The sequence below is a fragment of the Raphanus sativus genome, chromosome 4 (genome assembly GCF_000801105.2).
Source record: "Raphanus sativus cultivar WK10039 chromosome 4, ASM80110v3, whole genome shotgun sequence".
NCBI classification, from domain to species: Eukaryota; Viridiplantae; Streptophyta; class Magnoliopsida; order Brassicales; family Brassicaceae; genus Raphanus; species Raphanus sativus.
Window position 1 is genome coordinate 8118748 of NC_079514.1, and position 25924 is coordinate 8144671.

A 25924-nucleotide genomic window follows, 5' to 3' on the forward strand; every position below is an offset into this window, starting at 1 on the left:
TAAACCATTATACATATCTTTTATATTTTTGATTTATATGTCCACAAGTTATTCGTCATCCACAATTCATCGTCAACAACTCGTCATCCACAATTAGTTGTCCATATCCACAATTTTTGATTTCCCACAAAGGCAAATTTGTAAAAGCACGCATGATTCCCACCAAAAAATATCTCACATGTGAAAAGTGTCACTTAGTGTAAAAGAAAAATAGAAAATGTAATCAACTCATCTATGAAATGGATAAACTATAGCCAGTTGATCATCATTGTCTTATTGGATCTCCAATGAAGATCTCAACAGTGGAGTGTACTTATTCAAGAAAAAAAAATCACAGTACAAGAAAAAAGAGAGATAGTTTAGTTTCTTTTCAAGGCCGGAGATGCAAGAAACGTGATGATCATCAGTATCCCCAGTAGTCGTTACGGATTTCGTCATCAAACTTCTTTTTGAGTTCTGGGTGCTTCTCAAAGTACTCATCTGCAGTCATCGTGCTGAGCTTTTTCTGATTACCCCAACACACACACACACACACACGTAAACACGATGATCATAGATCAGAACCTTGAGTTAAACAAAAAAATACATAGGATTGAACAGTGTAATAAGATAATTATGTTATTTGGAGGGCACTTACGCTTATCTCTTGGACATCAATAATTTCTTTCTCCAGCCGTTCAGACTCCTTGAGCGACTTCTGTTCTGCTTCTTTCAGTTCCACCAACTACATACAGAAAGAAACATTGGCACAAAGGAAACGACTAAGGAAGATGAAAACACCCTTGTCATTGTAAAAGAATGAAGATTGCTCACCAAAGCATCAAATTTTGGCTTGTATTCAGGGGTAACATTGTCCACGTACTTGGGAATCTCAACGCCTGCACCGAACCAGAAAGAGCAAACAAAAGTTCGTTTCCAACAATTAGAAAAGAAAAAAACAACATGTATGGAACTGGAAACTTCAGGTTCATCCCCCGATAAGGAGCAAATGTCTTTCAAGACCTTTTAGCCAAGTTGAAGAAGCAAAATAAACGCACAAACTATAGTTGAAACGAACCGGTAAGTGTATCTGTATCATATCATGTACTTACAGATGATGCGACGTGACAACTAGAGGTTGCACTAAATTTAAAGAAAACAGGTGGTTTAAGAATAGGATTTAGGACAAGGAACTTACTGTCATAAGCTTCCTTGTACATGTCAACAATGCCAGATCCAATACCCTTTCTGTAGAAATCCCAATCAATAGGTTCAGGCTCCTGCAACAAAAAAAAAAGAAGAAAAACATAAAACAAGCTTGAATGATTCATTTGGAACTGGCAATTTAGTGAAACAATGGTATGATTAGGATAACATGTTGCAAGCCAATGACCATGAACAATGTTAGATCTGATCAACTATAGGAACATCATTTTCATCAGAATATACGAAACATGAGAGAATCAATTGATCCAGATTACCAAATCTGGAATCCGAAATGATGAAGATCTAACGATTCTAATCCTAAATCGCAGGCGGCTGAATCAGATCAAGAGAGAGAGAGAGAACCTGGCTGAACTTGGTTTGGAGCTGAGTGTTGACCTCGTCGAAAGCGCGACGGAGGTTGGAGAACTCTCTGCGAGCCTCGTCGGTGACAAGGACCTTAGCCATCCCTTCCCAATCTATAGTCCTCGACGCTTTGAATGCCACATCCGCTACTTTCTTTCCTGCTCCGCTCATTTTTTTTCGATTTCCACCCAAAACAAAACACACAACACAGATTGGATTGAGAAGTGGAAGAAGACCAAGTAAAAAAAAGAAGATCTAAAACGTCGTCGTTTGACCCGACCAATGAAGAAAGTGGAAGAGCCCTAGAATCTTAAAAAAGCCTTACAGGCCCTTTCATTTCTCTCTTAACTCTAATTTAGTCCATTTATTATTTAATCTTACAAAAAAACCAACCCAGTTAAGTGTCAATAGTAATACTGGTTCTGAGTTTTACATTACTTTGAATCTCTTGGAACAAATCACAAATCTAAATTTGTCATTGGTATTTACTATTAGTAAGTTGTTTTTGCTCTTGACTCTTGAGGTAAACTCCCACTTTCTTATGGTGTAATAATCAACTATTTGGTCATAGGCAAACTAATTAAATTAGTGTATTTGAATGTGTTTCTCCATTATCCTATGGATGTCTGAGAAAATTTCTTTTGATGTCTTCAAAAAAAAAATTGAATCGAATTTGATGTATGCTTGGGTGGTATTTCACAACATTTAAGAATGGTTATTGTTTACTTAGTTATACGTAGTATCTTACCAACAAAGGGCATTTGGTCTAGTGGTATGATTCTCGCTTAGGGTGCGAGAGGTCCCGAGTTCAATTCTCGGAATGCCCCCTCTTTTTTTTTCCATTTTTTCTTCGACATAAACTCATAAAGTATGTTTTCCTTTTTTGTTTTTCCGACTTAACTCCGAGTTCTTCTTAATTTGGGGATTTTCTTTTTTTTGTTCTTTTCGGTTCAGAAAACCTGTGAATAATGGCGGAATCAGTGCCGGTATCAGATCATATACCCGCCGGAGAATCCAAAACTGTCCCCGTCGAGGTCGAAAACATCAAGAAGCGAGTCGAAGAGGTTGTTCAATGGGTTGATTCGGTAAACTAAAGCCTTTGATTCCTTGTTGTCTTTCTTCATACCCAAATTCAAGATTTTTTTTCGTGTTATCCTCGCTCTGAACTGGTCTAAGAATAATCTTTATTTTAATAATATATAGAGATTATCTGTGAACTTCTTTGGAGTTTTTAACTTATCTTTGATTCAATGGATGTCTTTTAATTGTGAGTTTCTACTTGCAGCTGGAGCATAAACTGGCACAAGTAGAGGAGTTTTACTCGACCATCGCCGTCTCAAACTCTTCCCCCTCCTCTAGACACGTTGTTGGGATCAGGAAGGTCCAACAAGAGGCTGCCCGTAGAGAAGCCGTCGCTGCAAAGAGAATGCATGACCTCATGCGTCAGTTCGGTACTATCTTCCGTCAGATAACCCAGCACAAGTGCGCTTGGCCTTTTATGCATCCTGTCGATGTAGAAAGTCTTGGTCTTGATGACTACTATGAGGTAATAAACCCTCTTCCTCCTTCTCACCTCTCCAACATATTATTAAACATACAAACTACTCTGTTTTTCTCTACTCTGTTTTTTTTTAATCTGATGTGTGTTGTAGGTTATTGACGAGCCAATGGACTTCAGCACGATAAAGAATCAAATGGAGGCTAAAGATGGTACCGGGTACAAACATGTTATGCAGATATACGCTGATATGCGTCTAGTGTTTGAGAACGCTATGAAGTATAATGAAGAAGGTAGTGATGTTTACTCTATGGCCAAGACATTACTGGCAAAGTTTGAGGAGAAATGGACACACTTCCTTCCTAAAGTTCAAGAAGAGGTAATGGGGGTTGATTGATTGATTGATTAACATGTTTATTTTCTTCATGGAGCTTTAGCATCAATGATCTTGATTACAGGAGAAAATAAGGGAGGAAGAGGAGAAGCAAGCAGCAATGGAGGCGCTGCTAGCAAAAGAAGCATCTCATACCAAAACAACTAGAGATTTGAGCAATGAGGTTCTTTTTTTTTTCTTCTCTTTTTACTATAAACCTTTAAATGTTTGAGCTGATTTGATCTATGGCTTTCTAGATTTGCAATGTTAATGACGAGCTGGAGAAGCTAAGGCAGGTAGTTGTGGGAAGATGCAGGTTTGGCTTGATCACTCTTAATGAATTCTTAACACCTTTTGGGTTCCCTCTGTTCAATATATGCTCAGACTGATGAGTGTGTTTTTTATCAGGAAAATTACAAGCGAGGAGAAACGTAATATTGGGTTGGCATTCTTGAAACTGTCTCCGGATGAGCTACAGAAAGTGTTGGGTGTAGTTGCTCAGGCTGATCCTAGATTCCAAACTAAAGCAGAAGTAGTGACGATTGAGATGGACGTACTGGTAAGTAAAGATCTCTTTTACTTCAGCAACTTGTCTTGTAAGGTCGAAAGACCCTTACTTTTTTTCTTTTTATAAAGCTAGTTATCTTTGTATGCAGGACGAACCAACACTGTGGAGGCTAAAGTTTCTTGTGAAGGATGCGTTGGAGAAGAAGAAGAAAGAAGAGACAATAAAGACAGAAGAATGTAGAGGGACAAAACAAAACAATGAGGTTTCTAAAAAGCGAAACGCGGTGAACAAGTTAGCAGAAAGAAGAACAAAGCGGCCATGCTTGTGATCCACAAACAAGAACATCTTCTCTTTGTCTGAATGTTCTGCAATCCTTGTATATATCATCAGAAACAAAACTAGCTTCTACTGTTTGAATTTTACTAATCAAAAATTTTAAAAAAGGATTTAGCTTTTGTTATTTTATTGATACTTATTCCCCTCCTTGGTGAGAGTATTAAATAAAATGAATATAACGAGAGAGATTAGTAATTAATAAGGGTTAATATAAATACGCTTTAAACTCCTCTGTTTCCATAGTAACACTCTGTTTTAAGATGGGAGAATGTGCGGCTAAGGAGAATGAGAATCCATGCGGTTTTGAAACGAATTTAGTAGAGAGATCAATGTGGCTGATGAAATGCCCTTCTCTGGCCGCCGCTGCTTCTCTAAAGTCTCTTCCTTTAGCAGACGATCCACACCTTCCTGTAGCCAAAGTCATCCTCTCCATAGATCCTCTCGCCTCTGTAGACGATGAAACCAAAGTCACCATCTTTTCTTCCTTCCCTATCGTCTTTTGCATCTTCTATCTGCATGCTTCATTCTTACCAAAACATGGGGTTCTTTTTTTGCTGAGTTTGGATATGTTGTGTGGTTTTCTTACATCGATCAGAGTTTGTTTTGGTGTGTGTAATGATGAAACATTGGGGTTGTTTTGTCTCAGCAGGTTGGAATGGAACTAACGCTAGCTGAGTTTGGAAACATTCCAAAACGTTATGCTTTGGATATGTCTAAAGATTTCATCCCCATGTTTGTCTTCTGTGAGCCTTCGTCGCATGGTAAGGAGACTAAGAATATTCTCTCTCTCTCATGTCCCTCTTTGTTGGATAGATTCGACTTTGTTCAATAATGCCCATTTCTCATATCGTTGCTTCTGATCATTGTGTGAATGTTTTAGAGTAATGGTATGTTTATCTGCAAACCCAAACAAATGAAACTTTACTTTAATTTGATAAACTGTGTTGATTCTCTTCTCTTCAATGATATTCTTATAGGAAAACTGTCAGGAGAAGGGAAGAAGATTAAAGGAACTTATGAGCTGAAAGGTTGAGTACAAGAAAGTCCCCCAGGAGGAGTAGGAGGAACTCTCTCTCTCTCTATCTCTCACACAATGTGTCTTTCAGGTTTTGGAGTAATAAATTTTGATTTCTATTCTAAAGGCTAGCGAGTTTGTTACATCAACTGTAACTGCTGACCTCGACTGTAATAAGAAAGAAAGGTTCTTTCACAAGTGGACAACACCCTCTATGTATATGCGCCTGCTCAAGCCCAGTGTGGTTTGGTTGTTCTATCTTAACCCATGATAGAAAAATGCAAATATAATATGGAATCAATGATACATAACTAAACAGGATTGGTGCAACGAGCTGAAAATATAGCTTACAAAGAAAGAGAGAGACTAATGAAGAAGCAAAAACTAGAGAGAAGAGATCACTTTTTTAAACCTCTTTTAAACGCCAAACTTTTCATGGAACTTCTTTGTGTTACAGTCCAACATATCTCTAAGGCTGCAGCACTCAACGTTACTCTTCTTGACAAGCACCTTATACCTCGCTTCCACCTTCTTCTTCAACCCATGTTGAAAAAACTGAGGATAACCAACCACCTCATCCAACCCCCTCCCCATCACATCCACCAGGAACCTGATCCTAGGCCTCAGCGAGTTCCCAACACTCTTGATCAAAACAGGTGGATAACCAGCAACCATACTCGCAATCTGCGCATCGCCAAACCCACACTCCTTCAAATACTCATAGTTCGGTCTGAGTATCTTCCCAACGTCTCTGCACACGACCTGCGGGAAGTTCACAAAAACAGACACAACCCCATCGTCGCTCAACCCCACACACGACTTCAAGAACTCGGTTGTCGGACGCAGCCGTTTCTCGACGCTGTACCCCATGAGGAAAGGATGCTTCACAAGAACCTGACCGATCACACCATTATCTTTATCAAGCCCGAGGCTAGCGAGGAAGCTCACAATAACAGCCAGCTTGGTCTCGATCCCGTAGCTGATAAGCCTCGGGTTGAAAAGGAGTATCTTCCCGAGGTGTGACTCGGGGACTCCCAAAGCTTGGAAGAAAGCGAGGAGAGGGCAGAGCTTCTCCTCGAGGCTGTGAGCGAGAATGGGCGGGAACTTGGTGATGGCGGAAGTGACTTCTCGCGGGTTTCTTCCGAGGGAGGAGAGGCACTCGAACATGGGGACGAGTCGCTCGTGGAGAGGTAAAGTTAGGATCTTTGGGCAGCGGGAGACGATGTAAGGGAGCTTACGGTGTTGTATCCCGACGGTGTCGCTCAGGTAGTCCCAGTTCTGCGATGCGACGTCGGTTTGGGCTTTCTCTAGCTGTTTGCACTTTGTGAGCATCTTGTCGATGCTTTGTTCGTCGAAGCCTTTCTCTTTTAGGAAGCGCTTGATGCTCATGCTGCTGCTAATGCTGCTGGTACTTGTCACCACCTCCATCAACGCTAATACAGTAACAACAAACAAACAAAAAGATGACTTTTTTACTCAGAGAGAGTAATTGAGAAGATGATGGTTTCGAGTGTGGACAAGGATAGAGTAGAGAGGAGGAGTGAGAGTACCTTTCGCCGAGGGCCTTTGCAATTCAATTTGAGGTTTTTGACAGTGGGAAGAAGAAGAAGAAGAAGAGCTTATCCACAGAGATAGAGTTTCGGTTTGGTTTTAAGAAGTAAACCGGTCGGTATAATTTAGAACGATCTTCGATCTAGATTACATTTGGTTTAATTAAAAGTGAGATTTGTCTTTGATTGAATAAACAGAGTTTGCTATGGGTTTATATTAGGCTTGGAGAATGTGAACTTTTACGTCAGGTCTGGTCAATTTCGGTCTGGTTCGTTTTATTTTCAATTTTTTGGCGGTTACGTCGGTTCGTATAAATATTATGGAGCGCCAATTATCAGATGATATTAATTTGGTTTATTCAAATTGGTTTGGTTTGTTTTCGTTTCAACTTTTGGCGGTTACACCGGTTAGTATAAATATCCTAGAGCGCCAACTATCAAGATGAAATTAATTTGGTTTATTCAAATAGCAAGCTTTGAATAAACCGAGTTTGGTATGGGTTTACGTTTGGCTCGGGATTATTTTGGTCTATTTCGGTTTTGGTTCAATAAATTATCTCCTTCAACATTTTGTATTGCCTCAAAGATAAAATGAATTGTGAAACTATAGGGGACTTCCTCTGTTTTGGATTTACTATGTTTCCATCGTTGTCTCTTGTCCTTCTCCTCTCTGTTCCTGCATGAAAATGGAAGAAATTGAGGCAAATAATAATAATAATGGGAGTCAAGATTTGGAAACAGAGTTTGCAGAGAGATCAATGTGGCTAATGAAATGCCCTTCTCGCCAACCTCTTCCTTTAGCAGACGATCCTGTTGCCAAAGTCATCCTCTCCATCGATCCTCTAGCTACCGTGAAAGAAGAAGAATCCAAAGTCATTCTTCTTTTCCTTTTCCTTTCCTCTTTTGCATGTTGTTATCTGTATTTCTCTGTTTATGCCACTGTGGTGCTAGAGATCTTCTCTGTTGTTTCTAGAATGCTGTCTTCTAGGTTTCTTGACTCTGTTGAAAAGAATCATTTACGTTTACGTTTGCTTTCTTGTTCCTCACTTAATAAACTGCTAGGTTTCTAACATGTGATTTTTTTTTGCCTTTTTGTCCAAGCAAGGTCGTAATGGAACTATCTCGAGCTGAGTCTGGAAACGTTCCAAAACGTTTTGGCTTGGATATGTCTAAAGATTTCATCCCCATGTCTGTTTTCTCTGAGTCTTCTTCACAAGGTAATGATAAATTTCTCCGGATCCCCTCTTTTTCATTCTGTGTACCCATGCATGCTTGTGCTATGTTGGTTCTTCTTCTATGGCATATGAATCTTTTGGGGGATAAGTACACTGATTAGAGATTTCACTTCGTTAGATAATATGGCGCATTCTCATCATATCTTTGTTTCTTGTATCACATTTTGTTTTTGTGAAGGTTTTACCAATGGTGTAATAACTAGCTATGTTGATTCTCTTCACCCATGTTCTTTTGAGGTGTAGGGACAATGTCAGTAGAAGGGAAGATTAAAGACAAATTTCACATGAATACCCGTACTGAAAACATGGAGAGCTATGGAAAGCTTTGCCGTGAAAGGGCAAGCAAGTATATGTGCAAAAATTAACAGATTCAGGTTCTTGTTAGAGATGGTTAAATAAACAGAACATGTTTGCATATTTTGCATGATCATGTTTATGGGTTCTTGAGCAGGTCATTGATAATGCCCCTGGAATGCATATGTGGCCAACACCGGGAACTATAATCCCCACAGGCTTTCTTGTATCTATATCTTTACCACTCTCAAACACACATTACCTACTTTTTTGATTTTCTACACCTGTGAGAAAACAACTCTATTGCTTTGTATCAGGAAAAGAAGAAGGTGACAAACAAGACATGGGAAATGAAGAGAACAAGAAGGGGCCGGAGAGAGATGGAGGAAATCATGTTTAATCTATTTGAAGGACAGTCGAACTGGACTCTCAGGCAACTCATTCAGGAAACTGACCAACCAGAGGTAAAATCCAAAAGGAAATTTACAGACCTGTTATATAGTGCTTTGATTGAGAGATTTCAAAAGAGGAAAATATATATGGGAAGATGAATACACAAATGAGATATATTTTTTTTCTGCTTAAAGAAATGTGATTGTGCAGCAATTCTTGAAAGACTTGCTTAGAGATCTTTGTATTTACAACAACAAAGGAAGCAACCAAGGAACTTATGAGCTGAAGCCTGAGTTCAAGAAAACCGCCATACACCAATAGGAACTCTTTTATCTCCCTCTCTTTGGCTTTTTTTTAAGCTTATATTCAATTCTACCTCTACAGATTAGTATGATATTATTCATTTTGGATCCGAGTAGTAAACTCTGCATAGATTTGTTTTTGAGATTCTTCCAAAAAAATCTCATGCTAATCAGAATTGTACATTTTTTTATTTGTCTAAAAGGTTCCGATGTGTGATTTTAACTAATACCTAAACCTTCTCTCAGTGTTTTTTAGCCAAAAGGGTTTATTTCAGGTTGTAGATAATTAACTTGATAAGTTTGATATCCAGTAAAGACGAACAAACTATTTTTAGTTTCTCCTTGTGTCTGAGTTTTATGTTTATGCTTCTTGTAGTTGGGTTCTCAGGCCTTTGAGCCATTAATAAAATATCAGATGAAAAAAAAAGTGTAACTAGTGTATCATGATTACTATAACAAGAAAGAAAGATTCACTCAATAAGCTTTAATTTTATATTAATAAAAAAATTATGTTATTAGCTAGTGTTTTAGAAAGTCATAAGTTTTTAACTTTGAATATTCTCGACATGGGAAATCCAGGTCCCAGCTAATAAAAAAAAGTTTTAAAAGTAAAAGTTGTGGGCTTTACTTGTCCTTTAAGAAACTTTTCATCAACAAAGTAAAAAGGTTATGTGAAGAATTGGATTCAAGTACTATATATCGAGTTTACCAAAACATTTGATAGAGCAAAATGGTTGGAGTCAATAGTGAGTTACTTGGGAGATCTTTAGTTGATTTGGTCGGCTGTATTATATTGGTGAACTCCTGTTTTGGTGGAAGGACTCCTGGCTTTTTAATAAGATAGATACTAAGATACATGCCTTTGAGGCTTTGACTATGTAATGTAATGAATCCGAGGTTTAATCTATGTGCCATTTTATTTGTATTTTAACGCTGTCATGTGACTCTTGCTATTAGTTATTATCAGGTACAAGATGAACATGCTTTCATGAGGTAATTAATGCTTAAGGTGGAAGCATGTTCATCTTGTACGTTGACTATAACCTCTCCTTAAGCTTTCTTGAAGTTGGGAGAATCACTGACTTGATTAAATAAATAAAACAATGTACAAATGAAATATAATAACAAAGAGAGGGGGGTGGTCTGGTCGGCGCCGTCCCAACTCTACCAAGTTCAAGGTTCGATGATCATTTTTTGGAGATGTTATAAAATGGAGGGGAAGGAATGAGATAGAGAAGCAAGAAAAGCTAAAGAAAAAAAGAAAGAAAAAATGATCTCTTTGTTGTTTCCACGGTCACCTTTGTGCACAGTATTTATAGCATTCTACACTTTTGTGTGCATTCCCTTAGAGAGGTTGAAGAAGCAGTGTAGAGTTGCTCAACCGCAAAACGATGACGGTAATTACCAACTAACCGGTTTCATGTTTGGGGACGAGCAAAAGAAGAAGGAAGAGGAGAAGATATGCTGTTCAATATGCCTTGTGGATTATGAAGCTGAAGATGCAGTGACACATCTACCAAGATGCAATCATCTCTTCCATATCAATTGCATTGAACCTTGGCTTCTCAGTGGCCATCTCACTTGCCCTCTATGTAGATCTTTTGTATTCTCTTCTCCTCCTTCTCTTACACGCATCAATGTCAATACTTCTCCCTTCTCTTTCACTTTCTATCTCTCTTTCTTTTTTTGCTTATTGTTTCTCCATCACCTGCTTGGATGCTTGTTGTAGCCTTTCATTCCTTGTTTATTACACCCATTCTTTTATTATACATATAATGCATTGTTTTGGCGTTATTACCATGCACTGTGTTGTATATACTTGTACATAATGAGTTCATTCCTATTTCTACATATCAAGACTGTGATTATGAACTGAGCAGAAGAAAAACGGACCTGAAATCCGAAAGGATATCCAAACCGCATAAGAATCCAAGAAGATCCGAATCAAACCCAACCCAAATATGTAAAAATATCCAAACAGATCTATTATCCCTAAGCAAGAGTATTCAAAATACCTGAGCCAAATCCGAATGAATATCCGCAAACTCATACGTACTAGTAAACAGAGACAAAAGCAGTACTAGTTTAGTTACCACAGCTCTACTTCCCTCCAATTACGCTTTCGTGTGAACCAAACATCCAGGTTCTGTGTCTAAAGCCCGATTATGTAATAGTTAATGGGCCGTAATGGGCCTTATTAAATTCATTAAAACTAAAACATTCGTTACAAGAAAGAACAGAAAAGTCCGACTCGGCGGTTCCGACCAAGATGTCGCCGCAGCAAATTGGCTTGCCATGGCCCGAGCTCAACGATGGTTTGACATACAAAGATGTCGTCTCTTCTTCTGACTCAGGTCATCCTCCAACTACTGCGATTCGTAAAGTTCTGTTTTTATGTGTTAACTCTGTTTTTTTTTTTCCTTTTTGGTGTTAACTCTGTTGATTTGTGGAGTTTGTGTACAGAGTTAACTACAGTGTCAGATTTCTACTACACCAAGTACAAGGGCTCAGCTCCATTGCTTGGGTTCTACTCTTCTTCCCCTCCTCCTCCTCCCCTTCTCATATTCTACCTACGTTTCATTCTTTATTAATATCTTATTTCTTCTTTCAGGTGGATTCAACGAATCCAAAACGGACAGGTTGCTCACTCTTTTCATGCAGTTTCTCGCTTGATTCTGCAGAATTTTTTTTTAATTTCATTTCTCACTTCTTTTGGCAGATACAAGTTGATGGGGAAGTTGAAAAAGATCCCAACACACTCCTTAGGAGTGGTTCCAAGTTAGTTTACCATAGGCTTCCTTGGAAGGAACCTGACACGCCACACTTGCTTGATATTTTGTATCAAGACCATGATTTGGTAACTTCTGAACACAACTTTAAAACAGTTTTTGTTTATTGTTTCCTATCAACCAAGACTTCTATGCTCTTTCTTTTTTTTCCCTTTTTTGTGGTTTGCATTTTGGTATTGTAAAAATATCATTTTGTTCTTTTAACTTAGTGATGTGGACTTCTCAATAATGCAGATAGCTTTAAACAAACCGTCTGGACTCCAAGTATTGCCAGGAGGGCTTTTCCAGCAAAGAACTGTGTTGACGCAACTGCAATGGTGTTTTGGTGAATCACACCCTGTCCCTGTACATCGACTTGGGAGAGGCACATCAGGTTATCCTATTAGACTTTTTTTTTTTTAGCTCTTCACTGGACTAAGACTTACTTACGAGTTTACATTGCAGAAGCATCTTTTAAATGATCTTATCTCTCTCTACTGGGGAAATTGTTAAGATATATTGTTTTCAGTTTTTAGTTTATTTGTTTCAATGGATGGACTCTTTTCTCAGGTATACTTCTCTGTGCTAAGACAAAGCTTGCAAAAACTAAACTTTCAGCTTATTTTGCTGAGGGGACATCTCTTGTTGGGTCTGGGTGAGTTCATACATGATTTCTGGCTTTACATTCTTTTGTTTTACTCAGCTCATTCTTGAAAAGATCTTTGGTGTTTATATCATTTAGTTATTCAAAAACAAAAAAAAAAACTGTTTCTTGCATAGTTGACCAATGCTACTATATGTGAAGTTTTTTTCTCAAGGACACATTACATAGCGTGTATAATATTCTAGTCATTTCTGATAGGGTGTCAACTAGTAGCTAACATAATGGGGGGGTGTAATCCACATTACCTAGTTCATGCCCTACTAAAAGATGATTTTGAAAAGAGTACAAGACAATGGATCTTAGTTTCCTTCCTCAGTTGCCACCTTGTCTATGCTGGCCACCCACAAGAGCCAACATGTTAAAGAGTTTTTTCTTTGCTTTTGTGTGCACTTCCATTACGTTGTGCTAAGATTTATGTACATTCTTTCAGCAACATGGGTCAAGAGTGTGGAACCGTAAGAAAAATATCAAAGATATATCGAACACTAGCGAGTGGTATAGTAGAAGAAGACGAGGCAAGGCCAAGGCCACTTTATTACTTTGCCATGATCATTTATTTCAAATGCTTAAAATGTACAACTTAGATTAGCCTCTCTTGACGACGGTATCTTTGTTAATTTTTAACATTTTGAAGGTAGTTATCAAACAGCCTATCGGGGTGGCTCGATATCCTGGCGTAGCAAAAGGATTATACGTTGCTTCTTCAGAAGGTTAATTCTAATATCTTGACACCATTAGCTTAGTGCAACAGAATAAAAAATCCAAAGTGAATCTAAAATGATTATGCTCTTTGTCAGGCAAACCTTCTTTCAGCAAAGTAATCGTTTTGGAAAGGGACAGGCAGAGAGATTGCACGCTGGTTAAGGTTTTCCTTTTGTTTCATTTATATTTCCAATAATCACACGTCACACAATGATAAAAGGGAATGAGATCATTAAAGACCAAAAGGAAGTTCTTAAAAAAACTGACCTTGTTACTGATGCAAAAACAGGTGGAGATTCAGTCTGGAAGACCACATCAAATCCGGATTCATCTTGCATTCATTGGACATCCCTTAGTAGGTAAAACTTTTGTTTCCTTAGTTACTAGGCAATTCTGGTATAATCTAAGTAGCTGGTTGGCGGAGGAAAATCTTCAGTAGAACATTGAAGATAAAAGGATAGAAAAAGGACGCAAGTCCAAAGCGATGCTTCAAGTGGACTATAGCTGATCTCATTCTAGGAAGGTTTTGCTAGACATGAGTTTTCTTTTGGCAGTAGTCGATGAAAGAAGTGATGATGTTTACAGGATCTCAGTGCAAGTCAAGCAAACATGAAATCTTAAGCTTACATGTTGACCAAAATGCAGGGGACCCACTTTATGTTGCGGGAGGACAACCAAAGAGTGTTGATCCAGATCTTGTAGATGCTACTACTACTCCTTTTGCTCAAGATGGGTACAAATTCGCATTTTCCAATACACTTTCTAGTTTCCTTGAGATAACTAATGTAGTATGTGTGGAGTGTGAATTGGTTGGTGTGTGTGTGTGATCATTATATCGAAGCACACTTTGGCTGAATATTTCCATGCAGGGGTTACCGAAGACCCAACCAAGCTGTTCCTGGGGATTGCGGATATCATCTTCATGCACATGAAGTTGAGATACCAAACCTGTTGGACACGCATAAGGTAACAACGCCCACTCGTTCTACTGCCACATTAATCAAATTCTGAACATATCAACTGATAAGCATGTCTACAGGTTGTTAAAGTAGTGGCACCATTACCACCAATCCTCCAAACAAGTTACTTGGCAGAAGAAGAAGAAGAAAAAGGCCTTTCCTCGTTCAAATTAAGTTGAATTAGTCTCTTTCACCAGACAAGATGGCTCCAGCAGGAAACCAAATCAGCCTCCCCCTACTCTCTTCTCTTGTTGGATTTCAAGATCATCCTGTTTACAACACATGAATCACAAAACTAAGAACCACATTAGCTTCGTATCAGATGGTTTTGAAAATTACAAATTTGGCTACTGATTTATACCTGTTTTTTTTTTCTCATTTGTTGCCCCAGTATGTACATTTTTTGTATTTAACTTTTACCACAACAATAACCAATCAGTTTAAAACCACGTGCTCCAACATAAACGGTAGCAAGGTTGGCCTGGAAGAAAGAGGATCTATTATGTTCAAGTACAGGGGAAGTGAACGGATTTAAACTTTCCGAGTCAGTTGGCTCTACTGACGTATCTAAGACTTATCTTGTGTGAACAGATTGATAGCAAGCATGATGCAGGGATGCATGATAATGGGGAGACAATATGTGATAGTTTACCCCAGGATAAAGAAGTCGAGGTGGATAACAAAGACATGGGATTTGAGGCAGAGTTACATTGCATTGAATCATCACAAGGCAAAAACCCTTTGAACAATAACCAAAGTTTGAAAGATGATAAAGCAGCAATGAAGGAGGATACATTAGGCACAATTGATTTTTGTTGCCATCAGAAACACTTGTTGAGACAGCCTAGTGAGTTGGCTAAAGTTTGTGAGGATGAGAGAGGAACTGAGGCAAAGGTGGAAAATGATAGCAGCACCGAAACTTCTGTTGATCTTGTAGAGATTCCTTCATCCATTTCTGCTGTACCTGAAGAACAAGGGACTGAAGAAGTCATCGTTGGTCAAATGCCAAATCATTTCTCTGTCCCTGTAGAAGCTTTAAACATCCATGAAACTAAGGAATTTAGTAATGGAAGTTTGAAAACTGAACAGACAATAATGCCAACATCTGGCACTGAGGTAAGCGTTGCCAAGTATATATTTGTTTTTTGTATTCTATTTGAATCCTGGAACTAAATAGTCTATCCAGTCTTTGTGTCCATGCAAGAAAACTAATAGGGTTCGGCAGGTTGTCCTGATTTTCTTATGTATAGTTGCATGACTCATTTGGGAACATCTCCTAACTGTTTGACTAGGATAAAGTATTTCATGATTGTGGCTGAACAACATTGATCATAGAATAATCGACCTCTTTAATCTTTCTAGCTGTTTTGGAAATCTATACTCAAGACTGGGGATTAGGTTGAAAATACATGTATGCAGAATCTTTTAGTTGATTGATTGCTCCTAGAAACTGTGTTTAACGGTGAAAATTTCACAAACCTTTTGAATTGTGTAATAGTCTGGAAGTTGTAAGAACGACATAGCAAGGCAACCTTGGAAAAAGGGAAAGTCGATGCTTGGAGCTCTTAGAAAGGAAACGTTGCAACATTAAACCGAATTAAACCGTGAGTCCAACAAACTCCCTAGTCTTAGTTATGCTTTGGTATTGTGTTTTTGGTTCTCCAGAGGTTTCACATGCATTGCCTTTCTTTCTTTCATCTTTTTCTGTGCAGTGAATCATGGAAAGAGCAATCTAATGTGCTGAAACAAATCCCCTTTTGGCAGTTCTGAAATCCTTTTTGACAGCCTCTGTGAAGTTTTGGTCCGAGTAATAATATAACATATTGTAGAGAATAGAGATGATGATAAGGTTAAGTTAGAGATATGGTTTGCATTGTACTGTACAATTTTTTGTGTTGAAGGGTTTGAATCATATGAATGTAATTATAATCAGATAAAGTCTCAAAGGGATTTGATTATCTAGTTTGTTGCATAGAAAAGTTGAGCCTAGATTGGTCAGAAACAAAGTGCGTTGGTTTGGTTACAACACCACACCAACTGAATGAAGCAGCAAAACCCGCCACTTCCCAAGGGTGACATGCAATGGCAACCAAAGAAGCTCTCATTCTGTTACAGCGCGGCTCATTTTTCATTTTTTTTCGTTATTTAAACACAGACCACAAGCTTTTGATACATGCTTGAAGCAAAATGAAAAAAGAGGTAACAAAGATGATGAATGGTGGTGGAGTTGAGTCAAAACCACCCAAAGGCTTTCCTGATTTCCTCGGCTCTGTGAATTTGAAATACCTGAAGCTTGGCTACATTTACTTGCTCTCTCTTTCCAACACCTTCTGCTTCTTTCTTCCTCCTCTTCTCCTTCTCTTCATCTTTGTTTCTCGGTTCCTCCCACTCTTGGTTTATCCTTTATCCATCTTCTTGCTTCTTCTCCTTTACCACTTCCTCACTCCTTCCTCTGTTTTCCTTCTTGATTTCTCATGTTACCGTCCACCTGATCATTTCAAGGTCACCTCTCTTCCCTTTACAACCTTCTTAATCTTATCTCTTTCTCTCCTTCCTTCTCATTGTTTTGTTTTTTTACAGATCACGAAAAGCGACTTCATCGAGCTGGCAATGAAGTCTGGCAACTTCAACGAGACTTCCATCGAGCTCCAAAGAAAAGTTTTGGAGCAATCAGGCATAGGAGAGGAGAGCTACATGCCGAGAGTGGTCTTCAAGCCTGGCCACAAACTCAACCTCCGTGATGGACGCGAAGAAGCAGCGATGGTCATCTTCGGAGCCATCGACGAGCTTCTCGCGGCCACCAAGATCAACGTGAAGCATATCAAGATCCTGGTCCTCAACTGCGGAGTCCTCAACACCACGCCTTCTCTCTCGGCGATGGTGATCAACCACTACAAGCTGAGGCACAACACGGAGAGCTACAACCTCGGTGGTATGGGGTGCGGCGCCGGAATCATAGCGGTTGATTTAGCCAAAGATCTTTTGAACGCTCACCAAGGCTCTTACGCTTTGGTTGTGAGCACTGAGATAGTTAGCTTCACTTGGTACTCAGGCAATGACGTCACGCTGCTCCCGCCGAATGGTTCTTTCCGGATGGGAGCAGCTGCGGTCATGCTCTCTAGCCGGCGTATCGATAGATGGCGCTCGAAATATCAGCTTATGCAGCTGGTGAGAACACATAAAGGCATGGACGACGCAAGCTACAAGAGCATGGAGTTAAGAGAAGACAAGGAAGGGAAACAAGGACTGTACGTATCAAAAGATGTGATGGAAGTCGCTAGACATGCACTCAGAGCAAACATCGCAACGCTACGCCGTCTCGAGCCATGTTTCCAGCATATATGCGTGCTGGCGACGAGCAAGACGGCTCTCGACGAGATTCAGAAGGATCTCAAACTGAGTGAAGAGAACATGGAGGCGTCGAGGCAGACGCTGGAACGTTTTGGGAATACGTCGAGCAGCAGCGTGTGGTACGAGCTGGCTTACTTGGAACACAAGGGGAAGATGAAAAGAGGAGACACGGTTTGGCAGGTCGGTTTCGGGTCAGGGTTTAAATGCAACAGTGTTGTATGGAAAGCCTTGAAAAACATTGACCCTCCAAGACACAATAATAACCCATGGAGGAATCTCTGAGGATTTTAAGTGTATTGATATAACATGAATAAAGTAATACAACTGCATTTGAAACATATCTATGATGCTATAGGATCTTACACAAAGGCAAACCATCCAATAAAGAGATGCACTAGTCTGTGCTCTTGACATGTTTATCATCATTCATAACTAGTTGACACATGAAAGGATGAAACTACACAGCCTTTTGTATATTGTGTTGTAGCAAAAGTTACAAAGGATAGAGGAGAAGAAAGTAAACCAACTTGAAGCTATGGGATCTCTTAGACACAAATGGTGCTATCTGGAGCCACAATACCCTCAAGTTTCCAACCACCAGGTCCAGCCAGAGCGAAAGCCTGTTGATGATGCACACAAATAAATAAAGAATTAGTTTTTTTTTTTCTTTCATCATAATCAAAGAAGCAAGAAAAGTAATACAAACATCATCCCAGGAGTTGCCAAAAGCATGAAGCAAAGCAGCATTGCAAGTTTTCAGCTTCACGGAAGCACCAGAGAGCACGGAGGCTGCTTCTTCCCACCCTTTGTTATGCCCCATACACATGACGGTGGTGATGTCAGGGGATGAGTATTTGGAGATGACGTGGTGGAGATGGTCGGCGGTTTGGCCGTCCATAGCAGCAATGGAGTAAAAGCTAGGGATGAAATGTACATTCGCCTCCATAAAGCCATCAACTTGCGCTTGCATTGACTTCAGCGTCTCCTTAGTCCGAGTCGCGTCGCTGTGAGATGGAGTAGCTTTTAAAACCTCAAGATTCAAAGAAGGAAAGATAAAAAAAAGCTGACCTTGAGAGGATGAGTTGGGGAAGCCAGCCAAGTGAGGAGAGGATTTGAGCAACTTTAGCAGCATCGGCTTGACCGGACTTAGTTAGAGGACGATCATGGTCTAAAACAGAGATATCAAGATTGGTGTTTTTGATTGATGAGATGAGAGAGAGAGAAGAAAGAGTATACCTTTGAGGGAAAGATGGTCCCAGGAACTGTGAGCGTGACGTAGAAGGATGAGACGGCGAGAGATTAGCGACGGAGAAGGAGAAGAAGTTAGTTCGGTGGATGCACGAGGAGAGCAAGAAGTGGTGGTCCGGTTTTGGTGGCCGGAGAAGAAGAAAGGAGATGGTGGAGACTGGAAGCTCAGCATCGCATATTCTTATCTCATTTCATCTCTCTCTTGTCTTAACTGATTTTTCCGGAAACATATGGTTAAGTTTATTTTCCTAATTGCGCTAAAAATGTGAATTGTTTTTTTTTTTAAAATAAAAGGTTTATTGGTTGGAGAAGATGAGCATTTTTTTTTGTTTTGATAAGCAAACGAGTTTGATTTTTTTTTTTTTTGTTCTTTCTTTCGAATAATTTACTAGGAGAAGAAATATTGAATGAATCAAACCACAACTAAACCGAAATAAGTAAGTTAAATGTAACCAAACTTTCCTTTTTAATTCGATTTATACAATTTCAATTCATTTACACGGTTCTAAATTGATTCAAATAGTTTTAAAACGGTTTTAAATTAATTTAAAAATAGTTTAAATCTGTTAAATAAATAATAATGTTATTATAAATTTTACAAATTTGTAACTTTTGTATATCTAATTTTAATAGTTTTCAAAATAATTTTATTATTAAATTTAAAAGATAAAATATCTTATATAAATGTAAAAAAAATCAATAATTAGTAGCCTATGGGCAGTTTATGCTCAGATAATCATTGTAGTCGCAAATACTCTACAAAACACCTAGTTGTCCTCTACCTTTTTCTTGAACATATTGCTTTAGCCTATGCCATCACTTACTGGATAAAAAACCGCTTCACCATTTTATAAATAAGATCACCAATGAAACTAGAAAAGCTGTCATCGATCAGTTTGGTAATTACATGATGTAAAAGCTAGATCGAGGATCAAAGCTCTAAAGAGTGGGAGACACACGGAGTAACCATGGGGGATATATTTGGTTGTGAGGTAGGTGAGAGGTGTCTAACGGCATGACATATGACACCCATCCCTTCTACACAGTATAAAGAAGCATCATCTCAATGCATCATCATCCTATCACTACTACTGTTTAACATGATGATGAGACCCATGAGAGTTGGGTTAGCAATGGCACTGCTCATGACCATAACCGTTCTTACTACCATAGCCACAGCACAGCAGCAAGAGGACCAGCAACCACCTCCACCGATGTTGCCAGTGGAAGAAGTGGGAATGTGCAGCAGAACATTCTTTTCTGCTCTGGTTCAGCTGATACCGTGTAGAGCAGCAGTGGCTCCTTTCAGCCCGATCCCACCAACGGAGTCGTGTTGCGCTGCGGTGGTCACACTTGGTCGTCCTTGTCTTTGCCTCCTCGCCAATGGACCTCCACTCTCAGGCATTGACCGATCCATGGCTCTTCAGCTTCCTCAGAGATGCTTTGCTAATTTCCCTCCTTGCGATGTCATTAACTAGAAAGTCAGTGGTACAGGACCCACCTATCAGCCTTCTTTCTTTTCTTTTTATTTACCTTTTCGCTGATTAGTGTATTATGGTCTCAGACTTGCAAAAGCATTAATAAAGATGATGAAAAATCCAAGTTATTTTCCAATAATAGATTCCCTGTATTCACACTGATTGAGCATTTGTTCAATGAAGTTTTCTCAAGGGAAGTAAAACAAATCTAACCATACATATATACTTGAATTAATCAAACATTTATCTTTGAACCAAATGATGTATTTGAACGGACTTGAGATGGCTGCTATCAAGATTAGAAGTAAAATACTTTGAGATGAGTTTGTGTTGATTATAAGAGACCCAAGAGTTTTGGTTGTCATTTTATTCGGAGAGAGCAGAGAATTATAACTTTTTTAGTATAAAGTCACTCTCTCTATATGTTTTACTTTTTAGTATAATAAAGCCTATGATTTTGGCAGCATAAAGCTTTGATGAGTTTTAGTAACTAAGGTACTGTGATATTCGGATTTTATTTTTCAGGAGAGTGGATGATGCGGAGAACATTCCTACAACTCTTTTAGAACTGGAGAATGTAAAGAACAAAAAGGACATGAGGCAGTGGTGTTGCAGCAAATAAGAACAAAACCCACTAATGCTTCTACCGGACAGCTTCTTTGAAGCCCTTAAGAGGACCAAACTCTACGGTATGTAAATCTCATATTCTTCTTCCAGCTCTTTCTCCTACTAGAAACAGCCAACATACACGAGATAGATCCTTTAAGTTCTGAGATCAAAAGACTAGAGAAATGTCCATCTATTCAAATACAGTAGTCTGCAACACAAACAAACAGAGAAAGAAGAACACAACGGCCAACTAAATTAAGTTAGATTTCCTTTCATTCTTTTTTTTTTTATAAATTTTCATTTTATTCAACTAACGAGATAATAATGATCTTGCTCAGATTCAACATGTAATCTCTGAGCAACGTGAATCTCAGTTACAATAAATTATGTTTATATGAAAACACAGAGACAAGAAGAAAGGATGATTCATCATATCATGTCTGTAATTATTAAAAAATCAAGAACAAGTCTCTCTATCATCATCTTGAATCATCCCAAATCGTGATCAAAACACACTGCAAGTAAAACATGAGATATATCTACAGGAGGGAAGGAGACGAACTGAGTAAATTAAATTTTAAGGACGGCGAGGAGGAGGAGGAGGAGGAGAAGAGGAAAAGAAGCAATCGAGAAGGCGAGTCCAGGCAGTTCTGGCGCGAGGGAAGACTCTCCTGCTATAAACCCTACCTTCCGTCCCCATCTCCTCCATCGTCTCCACGAACATCGTCAAACATCTTATCGGAGGTATGTACAGCGTTAACGGCGCCGCCGAGAACGCTATCGTGAAAAACAGCTCCAACATTTTTCTTCTTTTTTCTTTTTTTTTTTTGGTAGATCTCAGTTTAGTTTTAGTTTTAGTTTTGTCTGGATATTGACTAGTAGAGAGAGAGAGAGAGAGTATCTAACAGAAATGAAATAACGTAAGATTGGTAGATTTTTGATCAACAAGAAGAAGAGATAAGAAGATTGCTGTCGTCACGTGTTATCCTCTCTAGGTTTTTTTAACTTTTATTGTTAGCAATCATACGATGTCTGCCTGTTCTAGCAGCTACTGCAATATTGTAGTTATGTTGGACCGACACTTCAGATTCGGTAATTCGAATATTTTATTACCGTTGTTCTACGTCACCCCTGTCAGAAACTAATGTAAAACTGTCTGTGTCCATCCATCTTTTGTTTATCATGTCTGTTACTGTTCCTGTGGCAATAACCAAATACATCTTGTGTTGGGTTTGACTTTTGTTATCCATTAGTTTAGTTGTACAAATTCAAGCCCAATATCATAAATATAGGCCCATTATACAGATCATTAACATTGTACATCTTTAAAAAATCTGATATCACTCAGCATGTAAACCATTTCTTTCACTGTGTATTTTGCCACACATGCAAATAAGAAGCTAGTCGTCACGTTTAGCTTGATAAGTACAAGTCAAAGGAGCTAATCTCGTTTTAAAATGTTTTTTTTTTCTTCTACAAACATAATCTGAACGAGCTAAACGTTGTTCCAAAATGTGTGGACAAAGCCTCCCCTCCCCCTCACGTCCTCATCCTCTTTTGCTTCTGAGGAATGAATCTAACCCCTTGCTTTCCTAGCTCCACTCTCTTTACTTCTCCATTCTCAAGCGTCACCATCAACTTCGATGCCCCTCCTACTTCACTTACCACTCCTTTCTCCCTGTTTTTTTTATTCCCCACTCAACTGTTAGAACAACTTCGAACAAAAATGAAACATCATCTAAAGGAGACAATAGACTATTTTACATACCATGAATCATCTGAGGCGTCGTGTATTTGAACTTTTTTCCCTTTTGCATCCTTCCCCAACTTCTTCAGAATCCAACTAGCATCAAGCATCTCGTCCAACAAACTCTCGTCACGTGACAGTGACGCATCTTCATCTTCATTGAACCCTGATTTCTCAGCTGTTGGAGGTGGTGGTGACGATGATGATGATGCTCTCTTTCTCTTAGACCTATGCCCTTTCCCAGACTTACTTCTCTCGTATACAATTCTAGGGGCTTCTCGCTCTTCTTGTTGGCTCTCCGGATGATGATGATGCTTCTTTATTTTCAGTTTCAGCAATGGTCTTGAATCTTTTTGCAACTCCTCTTGTTGTTGGCCACCATTTGAATCTCCTCCTCTACCCTTACATGTGTCCAACCCTCTCTTTTCTTCGTTACACTTTCCTAACAAGCTTCGTTGCTCTGATTGAACTTCCCCATGCTTTCCTGAAATTACCAAACCTTTTATTATTATTAGAGAGCTTTTTTTTTTTAGCTGATATCACTTGAACATAAACATACCTTTGGATTTGGAGGCTTCTGCCTTTCGAGGGCCTATACTTATCACCAGTTTTTTGCCCTTCACAGGGTTCGGCGGCTCTGGAGAGTTTTTTCCAAATTTCTCACTCTCTGAATCTTGAGACTTGTTACTTTTTATCCTGAGAACTCTCAATGGGGCACCACCAGTTTGCTCAACAACTCGTGCACTAGCTCTCAGGCTAGCGATTAGCTCTTTATCCTCAATATCTTTTCGCCTCCAAATTTCCTTTGCAGCATCCTCAAGATCCTTGATCTAGGCATCACAAACACACACACAAAATCAGAGAGACACAAAAATGGGATCACCAAATTCTCATTTACAGCAATCCACTAGCACTGGAGAGATAAAAGAGAGTAAAACAAATGTAAAAGAATGAAACACACACCTGGTAGCTTTCTCCGCGACAAGTAGAACATTTATATTGAAGATGCCCATCCACTTGAAACTGCATATATCTTTCATCGCTGCAACATTTAAAGTTCATGTTATTTGGGGAAACATTTATTTCAGGACACAGAAGTTGCATTTGGTTATATGAAAGAGATTAAACGATATGGACCTGATTCCATCACACGTGCAATGAACCCAGCGTTGGCAATAGTCACAACAGACCATTGGTGTTGCTTCCGAGTCCCTGTAAACCTACGTGTGATGAAAGCAAAATAAGTTGGTCAGTGACTGACACACTTGCACATTTCACTAGCAACAACAGAGAGAGAGTGCAAGAGCATACCTTCAAACATACAGGACAATAGTTTCCCTTACTAAACAGCCTTCCACAAGCATCACAGCAAGTATGGCCCAAAAACCACCTGCAAAGAAGTTTAAAAGGAAACGAAAAGATATCAAATGCACTTCTTAATAAATCAAATAAAAAATTACGCATCAACAAAGCAAAAAGATTTTGAATACCGTAAGCTCTGTCCATTCCCAGGGACTTTAGACCCACAGCTGTAACACTTGGTGTGTTTAGGACACAAATAGGGTCCAGAAGTAACCGTCTGTAACAATCCAGGGACGAGAGTAAATCAATGTGCAGAAGAAAAAAGACGAGAGAGCTGTCTGTAGAAGCAACAAATAGTATACCTTGTGTCGAGGTTGTTGGCAATCACAATGATAGGCATCATCACATCTTTTGCAGAACATCAACTTCTTTGGATCCCCTGAAGTTCCACAGCCCTAAATAAAACATAATAGTACACGATAATTTATTAACCTATAGTATACACTCTCAAGAGGATAACTAAAAAATGGTCAAAACCGTGACATCATTTTTGTCCAAAACTAACCTCACAGGTTCGGCAATAGGGACAAGCCCAAGAGCTCCAATCAAATAAATCTGCAAGCAAAAGGAAAAAAAAAACACAATAAGAATCTAAGAAGAAGAATCATAAGCATCATGAAAAGAGATACATACCTCTATGTTGAGACCAAGACATCAAGCAGGTTCTATGATACTTCTTGCCGCAGCATTTGCAAGAAAGCATCTTTGCTCTCTCACTCTTCCCAACTTCAACAATATAGCACATGTGACATGTAATACGTGCGCTGTGATGGTCATGATGATCTTCTCCATTGATCTCCGTGACAGGAACCTGCACATAGAAAGAGAACACAAACACCATCAGATCTCTAAACACAAAACGGCACAACATAATCCGTTTCACAAATCTAACGAACAAGTCTATGTGAACCGACAAAAGGCAATCACAAGTAAGGGAACCAGGAACCGAACCACCACGTCGTCAGAGTCAGGATTCGCAGCAGAATCCTCATCTACCTTCTTCTTCTTCTTGAGCAGCAGCACAGTCCGTTTGCCTAGTGTCGATGGAGGAGCAACCTTCACCTCCGAATCATCTCCAACCGCAACAGCATCGAATAGAGGGAGCTTAGGGACTTGGATCTGAACGGTACCTTCTTTGAGAACACCAGCATCGAAAGAGGGGTCTCGCAGGAAGTTATGGAGAGAGTGTACGTCGTTGAGGAACACATCCTTATCTTCTTTGCCATGAAGTGTCCGAGGAAACCCCAACAAGCAGTCACAAATTTTCCGGCTGGGGAGAAAAAAAAAGACAAGGAACCATTCAGAATTAATTAATTAAGTAAAAACAACGAAGAAAAGACCGCCTCTCGTGAGGGAGGGAGGCGCCAGAAAATAAAAACATTACCAAGTGATTGGACAAGCTACGTGAAAGACCATGGTCGGGAAGGGTGGTTCGATTTTTAGGGATCTGGCTTCCTTTTTTTCCCTTTGTAAATAATCTAATTTTTGTTTTAGCTCTGTCGCACGCCGGTTTTGTGTAAATAACTTAAACCTAAGGTCCTAAATGCAAATAATCAAAGAGTTATCAGTCCACGATCCACGCCAAAGCATAAGAACCAATAACAAAGTTACACGCGGATATGCAATGTATATGAACAAAACGACGCCGTTGGTACCGCCAAATTCAGATTTTTTTCTGTTTCCGCACATAACGAAACGACGTCGTTTTTTCTTTGGCTTTTTAAAAGGTTCAAGTGCGTACGTCTGCGGCGAAGCGAAAAATCTCCGATCACAGCCATGAATGCACCCGATCACTACATTTAGTAAGTAGCATTTCATTATTTCACTACATTTTTGGTATTGAGAGATTGATCAACTTCATTTGGAAATTTTATGGTTGAAGATTGAACTTAGAGATATTCGAAGTGTCTAATAACAATTAAGATACTTTACAAAGTTTTTCCCAAAAAAAAACTTTTGAAAAAAATTGTCCTAAAATAATAGC

At 39.1% G+C, this 25924-nt stretch overlaps 11 protein-coding genes, 1 non-coding gene and 2 pseudogenes across 15 annotated transcripts; 9 read left to right on the forward strand and 5 right to left on the reverse strand.

Moving 5' to 3' along the window:
• Positions 1-211: 211 nt before the first annotated feature.
• Positions 212-1787, reverse strand: LOC108849169 (ATP synthase subunit d, mitochondrial). The gene is made up of 5 exons (XM_018622684.2): positions 1549-1787; positions 1178-1259; positions 814-878; positions 638-724; positions 212-505 (listed from the first exon to the last, which is right to left on the reverse strand). The coding sequence occupies exons 1-5, from the start codon at positions 1717-1719 to the stop codon at positions 404-406; spliced, it is 507 nt and encodes a 168-aa protein (XP_018478186.1). The 5' UTR covers positions 1720-1787; the 3' UTR covers positions 212-403.
• Positions 1788-2303: 516 nt separating this feature from the next.
• On the forward strand, positions 2304-2375 carry TRNAP-AGG (transfer RNA proline (anticodon AGG)). The gene has a single exon. It is a non-coding gene; the product is annotated as a tRNA-Pro (tRNA).
• Positions 2376-2426: 51 nt separating this feature from the next.
• LOC108849581 (transcription factor GTE6) lies at positions 2427-4373 on the forward strand. The gene is made up of 7 exons (XM_018623142.2): positions 2427-2633; positions 2834-3094; positions 3201-3425; positions 3505-3603; positions 3677-3735; positions 3828-3978; positions 4076-4373. The coding sequence occupies exons 1-7, from the start codon at positions 2517-2519 to the stop codon at positions 4253-4255; spliced, it is 1092 nt and encodes a 363-aa protein (XP_018478644.1). The 5' UTR covers positions 2427-2516; the 3' UTR covers positions 4256-4373.
• An 86-nt stretch (positions 4374-4459) lies between these two features.
• On the forward strand, positions 4460-5420 carry LOC130494642 (uncharacterized). Its single transcript, XM_057010082.1, has 3 exons — positions 4460-4730; positions 4913-5024; positions 5241-5420. Exons 1-3 carry the CDS (start codon positions 4524-4526, stop codon positions 5294-5296), a joined length of 375 nt encoding a protein of 124 aa, XP_056866062.1. The 5' UTR covers positions 4460-4523; the 3' UTR covers positions 5297-5420.
• Positions 5421-5520: 100 nt separating this feature from the next.
• On the reverse strand, positions 5521-6987 carry LOC108849645 (transcription termination factor MTERF6, chloroplastic/mitochondrial). Its single transcript, XM_018623233.2, has 2 exons — positions 6829-6987; positions 5521-6711 (listed from the first exon to the last, which is right to left on the reverse strand). The coding sequence occupies exon 2, from the start codon at positions 6704-6706 to the stop codon at positions 5696-5698; it is 1011 nt and encodes a 336-aa protein (XP_018478735.1). The 5' UTR covers positions 6707-6711; positions 6829-6987; the 3' UTR covers positions 5521-5695.
• Positions 6988-7304: 317 nt separating this feature from the next.
• Positions 7305-9175, forward strand: LOC108849646 (transcription initiation factor IIF subunit beta-like; annotated as a pseudogene).
• A 1147-nt stretch (positions 9176-10322) lies between these two features.
• On the forward strand, positions 10323-10783 carry LOC108850180 (RING-H2 finger protein ATL18-like). The gene has a single exon (XM_018623753.2). The coding sequence runs from the start codon at positions 10323-10325 to the stop codon at positions 10779-10781; it is 459 nt and encodes a 152-aa protein (XP_018479255.1). The 3' UTR covers positions 10782-10783.
• Positions 10784-11261: 478 nt separating this feature from the next.
• Positions 11262-14594, forward strand: LOC108853847 (RNA pseudouridine synthase 5). 2 transcript variants are annotated; one of them, XM_018627296.2, is made up of 13 exons: positions 11262-11406; positions 11516-11576; positions 11664-11691; positions 11772-11909; positions 12076-12214; positions 12391-12475; positions 12915-12999; positions 13119-13194; positions 13282-13349; positions 13476-13545; positions 13832-13919; positions 14056-14152; positions 14226-14594. In XM_018627296.2, the coding sequence occupies exons 1-13, from the start codon at positions 11322-11324 to the stop codon at positions 14322-14324; spliced, it is 1119 nt and encodes a 372-aa protein (XP_018482798.1). In that variant the 5' UTR covers positions 11262-11321; the 3' UTR covers positions 14325-14594. The 2 variants fall into 2 exon arrangements, with proteins under 2 accessions (XP_018482798.1, XP_056864660.1); XM_057008680.1 differs by having other exon boundaries at positions 11286-11430.
• A 15-nt stretch (positions 14595-14609) lies between these two features.
• On the forward strand, positions 14610-16317 carry LOC130511094 (uncharacterized; annotated as a pseudogene).
• Positions 16318-18040, forward strand: LOC130511544 (3-ketoacyl-CoA synthase 15). The gene is made up of 2 exons (XM_057008679.1): positions 16318-16647; positions 16726-18040. Exons 1-2 carry the CDS (start codon positions 16333-16335, stop codon positions 17776-17778), a joined length of 1368 nt encoding a protein of 455 aa, XP_056864659.1. The 5' UTR covers positions 16318-16332; the 3' UTR covers positions 17779-18040.
• Positions 17808-18975, reverse strand: LOC130511545 (uncharacterized protein At3g52155, chloroplastic-like). The gene is made up of 4 exons (XM_057008681.1): positions 18733-18975; positions 18565-18664; positions 18203-18500; positions 17808-18116 (listed from the first exon to the last, which is right to left on the reverse strand). Exons 1-4 carry the CDS (start codon positions 18914-18916, stop codon positions 18042-18044), a joined length of 657 nt encoding a protein of 218 aa, XP_056864661.1. The 5' UTR covers positions 18917-18975; the 3' UTR covers positions 17808-18041.
• Positions 18976-19801: 826 nt separating this feature from the next.
• Positions 19802-20346, forward strand: LOC130511546 (putative lipid-transfer protein DIR1). Its single transcript, XM_057008682.1, has one exon. It carries the CDS (start codon positions 19845-19847, stop codon positions 20220-20222), a length of 378 nt encoding a protein of 125 aa, XP_056864662.1. The 5' UTR covers positions 19802-19844; the 3' UTR covers positions 20223-20346.
• Positions 20347-20718: 372 nt separating this feature from the next.
• LOC130494438 (uncharacterized) lies at positions 20719-21672 on the reverse strand. 3 transcript variants are annotated; one of them, XM_057008685.1, is made up of 2 exons: positions 21394-21672; positions 20719-20948 (listed from the first exon to the last, which is right to left on the reverse strand). In XM_057008685.1, exon 1 carries the CDS (start codon positions 21631-21633, stop codon positions 21409-21411), a length of 225 nt encoding a protein of 74 aa, XP_056864665.1. In that variant the 5' UTR covers positions 21634-21672; the 3' UTR covers positions 20719-20948; positions 21394-21408. The 3 variants fall into 3 exon arrangements, with proteins under 3 accessions (XP_056864665.1, XP_056864663.1, XP_056864666.1); XM_057008683.1 differs by having other exon boundaries at positions 20719-20951; XM_057008686.1 differs by having other exon boundaries at positions 20719-21039.
• A 483-nt stretch (positions 21673-22155) lies between these two features.
• On the reverse strand, positions 22156-25435 carry LOC108853841 (uncharacterized). Its single transcript, XM_018627287.2, has 12 exons — positions 25325-25435; positions 24892-25210; positions 24574-24751; positions 24446-24495; positions 24243-24335; positions 24069-24157; positions 23890-23968; positions 23716-23798; positions 23542-23620; positions 23138-23408; positions 22600-23062; positions 22156-22509 (listed from the first exon to the last, which is right to left on the reverse strand). Exons 1-12 carry the CDS (start codon positions 25354-25356, stop codon positions 22371-22373), a joined length of 1875 nt encoding a protein of 624 aa, XP_018482789.2. The 5' UTR covers positions 25357-25435; the 3' UTR covers positions 22156-22370.
• Positions 25436-25924: the final 489 nt, after the last annotated feature.